The 6608-nt window shown below is 50.5% G+C and overlaps 1 protein-coding gene across 1 annotated transcript; it reads left to right on the top strand.

Moving 5' to 3' along the window:
• On the top strand, positions 1-6362 carry ephx4 (epoxide hydrolase 4). Its single transcript, XM_086116177.1, has 7 exons — positions 1-430; positions 1737-1822; positions 2417-2574; positions 2941-3069; positions 3282-3385; positions 4148-4296; positions 5679-6362. The coding sequence occupies exons 1-7, from the start codon at positions 185-187 to the stop codon at positions 5917-5919; spliced, it is 1113 nt and encodes a 370-aa protein (XP_085972303.1). The 5' UTR covers positions 1-184; the 3' UTR covers positions 5920-6362.
• Positions 6363-6608: the final 246 nt, after the last annotated feature.

Below are 6608 nucleotides of genomic sequence, written 5' to 3'. Positions count from 1 at the left end.
CCTGCCTCCCTCACTTTCCCTTTTTTTTTTTTTCTTCCTTCCTCTCTATCGTTCATCCCATTGAGCAGCTCGTCGTCCGGGATCCTCCCTCCCTTCGCTCCGTTCCCTCTTCTTCTTCTTCCTCCTAGTCCTCATCCTCTCCATCCCTTCCGAGACGCGTCCGGCGACGCCACGCGATGCGACAATGGCGCGTCCGCCGCGCACGTTGCTGCCTCCGCTGCTCGTCCGCCTGGCGCTGCGCCTGCGACTTTGCGCCTACTGGTCGCTCGTCGGCGCCTTTTGCGCGCTTTGCGGCGCCGCGGCGCTGCTGCGCCTCTGCTGGAGCGCCATCGCGCGGCCGACGGCCACCTTCCGCTGGACGCCGCGCGAGGCGCCGCCGGCGTGTCTGCACGACACGTCCTTGGGCACGCATTGCTACGTGCGCATCAAGGTGAGTGAGGGAGAGAGAGGCGCGCGGGGGAGGGCGTGCGAAGGGCTGCTTGGTGGGTGGGTGGTGGCGTCCGTGAGCGCGCGCACCTTGAGTCGTGATCGCTGAGGCTGCGCGCGTGCGAGTTTTGTTTTTGTCTGAAGCCCGCGCTTCGCCTTGCCTGCGTGTGTGCACGGAACTTCACTCCGAGAAGTGTTGTCGTTGCTCTTGCGTCATCTGTGTTGTCGTCAATGGCGTCCGCTGGCTAGACACTCGATTAGCTGCGCTCGGAATGGGATCCAATACAGCACAGGTGTCAAAGTCGAGGCCCAGGGGGCCAGATCTGGCCCGCCGCATCATTTTATGTGGCCCGCGAAAGCAAATCAAATATGTCAAGTTCATGATGCTTGCTAAAGTCTGAACCAACATTTCAAATTGTCATTTGTAATCCACAATAACAGTTATTATTCTTGACTTCTGATTTTAAAACGAGTTATTCATCAACTTGTGTGCTGTGTATGTAAAACGTGGAGGTGATTAAACATTTGTATGGTTTCTCAAAATTCATAACAGCCCCTCTAAGGCAAACCATAACTATATGTGGCCCGCGACAATAAAAAATTGGAGGTGGATGGATCACGCCTGGGTCAGAGTTTCAAATGCGTTAACGTGCGGGTGCAAATTTTGGGTGCTGGTGGATGCACGATGGCAATTTGACTCGGATTATTTTATCAGTAGATGCCTTCATGAGGTTTGCACACCAGACACTTGATTAGGTACGCGCTCGTAATCGGATTCCTTTTCATTTTCGGTTGAGGATTTGAAGCTCGGGTTCGGGTTTTAAGATGAGAAAACCTTGATTTGTCTCACAATGGGGAAATTCCCAATTTACAGCAGTAAAATTATTAAAAGGGAGAAAGTCGAAGACAACGTATATAAATATGCGCATATTACAAATGGGTGAGTCCAGGTTTTCAGGACCGTATTCAATTTATGGAGTGTGTTTGGATTTTAAGTGAGCATTTGAAGCAAATATTGTATTGGGGTTGCAAAATAGGGCTCGGGTAAGGGTTCCAGCAAATTTAGGGTTTCATATTAGCATTTAGTCTGTGTTGGGGCCTCAAGTCTGGGTTACTGTTTCCATCACCGGTTAGGATTTTAAGACAAGGGGTTAACTTTTCAAGGCTGACTTAACGTTTTGAAGCAGGTTTTCAGGCAGGGAGTCAAACACTGTTCGGGTTTGAAGCCAATTTCGGTGTGCGAGACCCAATTGAAAATGTGATGATGATGATGATCATGGCGTCCATTTTATGGTCTTGCGTGCCCACAGGAGTCGGGCCTGAGGTTCCACTACGTGGCGGCGGGCGAGCGGGGCAAGCCCCTCATGCTCTTCCTGCACGGCTTCCCCGAGTTCTGGTGAGTGAGCCGGTCCACCGCCACCTTTTCGCACCTTTTTTTTTTTTTTTTTTTTTTTTTGCATTTCTTTTCCCATAAATTGTAAAAAGCGCTTTGCGGATCCGCCCGCTCCTCCAAGATGTCTTCACCCCCCCACACACCCAACCCCACCCCTGCGGTGTTTGGATTATGATATAAGAGCATCATGGATTGGGGTCAACGACGTTGTCGGGTTGCGTTGGCGTCTCTTCGCTGTATGCGGGAGCCACGTCAAGGCAATTTGGTTTTCACTTCTCCAGAGAAATGGGCATGTCGTTTGGGAAAAAAAAAACTTGGTCCCCCCCCCCCCCCCCTCCCAAAAAAAGGGAACAAATTGTCCTAAATGCCGCTGTCGCAATCCATCAGATCGTACTGTCAACACTGCGTAGCAATGCTTTAATGGCTAACTTATGCAAAATGTATTATGATTGATAAGAGGTGGACGAACAGTCATGGTGATGGGCCATGGCGACCCCCCGCACCCCCCTTTTTTTTTATTTTTATGTATCTCGCTGTGTTCCCAAGAATTCTGTTTTGGTTCCAAACATGCCCGTCGTTGTCGCCATTGTGCCGCAGGTTCTCTTGGCGCCACCAGCTGCGCGAGTTCAAGAGCGAGTTCCGAGTGGTGGCGGTGGACATGCGAGGTTACGGCGAGTCGGACCTGCCGCTCGCCGCCGACAGCTACAGACCCGAGCTGCTGCTCACCGACGTCAAGGACATGGTGGAGCACCTCGGTGAGCAGACCGCGCGCGGATGCTGTGCACGGGGGCGGTCGCCATGGCGACCGGCTCAACGGCGGCGCTTTTTGGGCCCTGAAACGAGTGACGGCTTGGCTCAAATGTGGTCGCCGTGGTTACAGACTCGTCACGTGACTGCTGGCGAGTTGGCTTCACCTGGCCGTCCTCCTGTTTTGTTTTTCTCCAGCCTTTCCTGCATGTCCTCTTTGTTGCCTTCAGTGTTTGTCTCTTCTTCCTGGCTGTCACGTTTTCTTGTCTTTCTTTCCCTTTCAGTTATTTTCCTCCTTTCTCCTCCCACGTTTTCCTTTTCGGTCTTTCCCGTCCTCCTGACATTTCTTTTTTTTCCTCTTTGTGGGTTTTGAGGTTACAACCGCTGCTTCCTGGTGGGTCACGACTGGGGCGGCACCATCGCGTGGTTGTTTGCCATCAACTACCCGGAGATGGTGGTCAAGCTCATCGTCCTCAACTGTCCGCACCCGTCTGTCCACGCGGGTAACCGTCCAATCCTTTTTTTCTCTCCGCCCGGCCGTCTGGCAGCCGATCGCGTTAAGAGGCCGGGCGGCTGGAAGTGATTGCTTTAATTGTTGACGTTAATTTGCATGTTTGGCCTCTGCCGTCTCTTTCCCTTCCTTCTTTCCATTCCTCCCTTCCTCCTCCACCTCATTCTTTTTTCCTCCTCTCCTTCTTGTCTTCTGGTGGTTCAGACTACGCCTTGCGTCATCCCAGCCAGATGTTGAAGTGCAGTCACTTCTTCTTCTTCCAGCTGCCTCGCCTGCCCGAGCTCATGCTCTCCATCGACGACTTCAAGGTGCTCCTTTTTCCTCCCCTTTGACCTTGGCTCTCTTCAAGGGCATCCCTGTGTCTGTTCGTTCTGTGTGTATGTGTGTGTGTTTCCCACTTTCTGTGGTCTATTTTAAGAGTGCATCAGAGTGAAGGCTAAAAATAGAAGCGTAGAGGGCGGAAAAAAAAAAATCAGCAATCTTCTGTGGAAAATCCGTCTGCCTTATGAGTATTTTTATCTTCCGGGACCTTTTGTGGTGCAGTGCCCTGCAACACTCTATTTGGAAGTGGCAATCCAGGTGCTCACAAAAAGGCGACATTAAGCGATGGAAATGTTCTGTCTTGCAAGTAAAAACAGTTTCTTCAGGAAAAGGCAGTTTGCTGCTAAGTCGGTCGATGTTGACTCCCGAAAACGCGACCTTAAACGGAAATCAAAACTTTCCATCGCATGATGTTGCTATCGCTACATCCGGCTATGAAAATGATCACTTCATCCGACTATTTGTCATCGAACCGCTAAATCGTCTCGACAAAAGGCTCCATTCGACCACCAGAAATGTTCTATGTCCTGTAAATATTGCCAGAAGCGAGTCAAAGTTCTTGTCGGTGTCCCCACACTTTTTTTTTTGGCAGTTGATGAGACTGAAAGGTGGCGTTACATAACACGTCCATACGGAGGTGACGCAGTGTGTGTGTTTGTTTGTGTTGTGCTGTCAGCGGGAAGTCGGGGCTTTCTCTTCTCTCTCTCTCTCTCTGACTCACGCCGTCTTTTGTCTTTTCCGCCCCCAAGGCTCTGAAGGCCTTGTTCACCAGCCGCAGCACCGGAATGGCCCGCAAAGGGAGATGGCTGACGACGGAGGAGCTGGAAGCGTACCTGTACGCGCTGTCGCAGCCCGGAGCCTTGACGGCCGCGCTCAACTACTTCAGGAATGTTTTCAGGTGTTTCCCTTCATACCGTTCATATTTGGTTCGAGTTGATGCAGTTACAGTTAATATGCAACAACAGTTAGACGTTTCGCGACGGTTTGACTTGATTTGGTGAAAATGGCGGCCAGTGCAGTTTGTTCATAGCGTTAAAACGGTCACATTTAATCGGGTCAATATTCCGTTTTTGCTTTGCGTCCCTCGTGTGTCCTTGTTTTCGAGAGTCCGATGTCGCCGCTGCCTGCTTCGACACGGCCCATTGTCCTCGCGTGTCACCTTCAACACCACGGCCGGGCCGTTGCCGTGGCAACACGTCACCGGGAGGTGCTGCCATGCAAAAAAAAAAATCTTCCCCGCCCCCTCCCCTTTTAATATACTTTAAACGAAGGAACGTGATGAGGTGCAGCCCGACGGGCTCTTGGTTAGCAGTGCTGCCGCACAGTTGGCAGGTTGCGAGTTGAAATCTCAGCTGCAGCCTTCCTGTGTGTCCATGCGACCAGTTTGTCCATGCGCGTCGACATTTACAGGCAACCAGTCAAGGGCTGGACCCTGATAAGCGCCCAACCCACCCGCCACCCTGAGGATGAGTCCCGTGTGGCGCCCCCTAGTGTCGGACCGGAAAGAAAGCAAACGACAACAACAACTTATGTAAAAGCTGAGCAAAAGGAGCACAAATGTCATGCGGAGCATATTTGAATGAATGAACCCATCACACATGAACGAGCCAACCATCTGCTGCCCAATCACACCGCTGCTTTTTATAGCACGGAACAGCGTGGGGCCAGGGGGTGGGGGGTGAAAAGGACGACAAAACATTACCTTCTACCGCTATTTTCCCATCCGTCACTCCAAAGATTTCACACTACTGATTTTTATTTATTTTCCTGACGGGTCTGCCTGCAAATTACCCCAATATTTACGATGGGGCCGCCACCGTGTAGTTAGGCCACAACGTTGGGTGTTTGTTTATGATACGGGTGACTTGCTCGCTTTGCCCAGTGTTCTTCGTCACATGACCTTTCTCCTAACTTCACCCAAACAGTTCAGTTAACTCTGACTTGCGCTCGCTCCACAATGTTGTGTGCATGCATAGATCTTGCTGTTCTGTGGTATATTCCGACAAGCTTTGACATTTGCTCACCCCACAATGGTGTTTCTTTTGAGGAGCCTCGTTTCTTGTTTTGCTTCATTTCCACTGGCCTCTGACATCCGGTTGTTCTGCATCATTCTTTCTGTTTGGCTTTGTTTCTGCCAAAATACTCACACATTGTCGCTCCACAGAGTTGTGTGGGTCCAATTTTTTTTTTGTCGTTTTAAAGAGGGCGATGGGTACGTAAAAAAAATAATAATTAAAAAGTGTCCTTTTAAACTCCAGTTTGACTGTGCTTTGATTCCAGCTCTCTGCCGCTGAGCCACAACCAGGTGCGGTCTCCGGTGCTCCTGCTGTGGGGCGAGCGCGACGCTTTTGTGGAGCAGGAGATGGCCGAGGCGTGCCGCGTGCACATCCGCAGCCACTTCCGCCTCAACGTCATCTCGGGGGCCAGCCACTGGCTGCAGCAGGACCAGCCCGACATCGTCAACACGCTCATGTGGACCTTCCTCAAGGAGGGCGACGGCCGCAAGGGACACAGGAACTGACGGATGGGCAGGCGGCGGCGGCGAACGCGCAATCGCCAGGTTCAAAGCACACTTTGGGGGGCGGATGCTGTTGAGAAGGACGCTGGATGAAGACTTTCATTGTTTACAGTGCAACCCAAATACACATTTTGTTCGATCACAGGCTTATTTCAAAATGGAATCAATTCATTTTTTGGGGGGGGGGGGTCTTTCAGAATATGAGGAGAGGGAAAAAATGTCATCGACTTATGAAAATAAGGCTGACACCCAACAAAATGAGGACAAGGCGGAGGCACTGTTCAGTCAGCATCACATATGGTGCCAATTTATTTTTTGTTGTTTCCACTTCCTGCATCTTTTTTTCTGAAGGGGTGGGCGTGTACTAACTGTTTTGTACCACCGCATGCATTGCGAAATTCATAGAGCCACCATTTTGAGTTTATAAATAAATCCACTTCCTGTCACTTCTTGTGAAGTTCTTTCTAAAAGTAGCCGCTGTTGAAAGTAGAGGCCTTTTGTTCGAAAACAAAACACCAGGAATAGAAATCGAGGTGCTGCTGTAAATAGCACAACAAACGCACACAAAGATGACGTGATCGCTATGCAGTGTTGTGTGTGTCCACTTTGTTTAAAACACTCATTTGTAAGGCATTTTTAGCCGAAAAAAACGACCATGTATGGTAAGGCGTTTTTAGCCGAAAAAAAACGAC

This window comes from Hippocampus guttulatus, chromosome 7 (assembly GCF_054856545.1).
Source record: "Hippocampus guttulatus isolate MCC_2025c chromosome 7, RoL_Hgut_1.0, whole genome shotgun sequence".
NCBI lineage: Eukaryota > Metazoa > Chordata > Actinopteri > Syngnathiformes > Syngnathidae > Hippocampus > Hippocampus guttulatus.
The sequence above is the reverse complement of the archived record's forward strand: the minus strand, read 5'-3'. Positions and strand labels throughout refer to the sequence as shown.

Bases quoted from the DNA above. Each gene is read 5' to 3' on its own strand.
- ephx4 (XM_086116177.1), top strand. From the start codon at position 185: ATGGCGCGTCCGCCGCGCACGTTGCTGCCTCCGCTGCTCGTCCGCCTG. The intron at 431-1,736 runs GTGAGTGAGGGA...GCGTGCCCACAG, and splicing joins ATTGCTACGTGCGCATCAAG to GAGTCGGGCCTGAGGTTCCA. The intron at 1,823-2,416 runs GTGAGTGAGCCG...ATTGTGCCGCAG, and splicing joins CACGGCTTCCCCGAGTTCTG to GTTCTCTTGGCGCCACCAGC.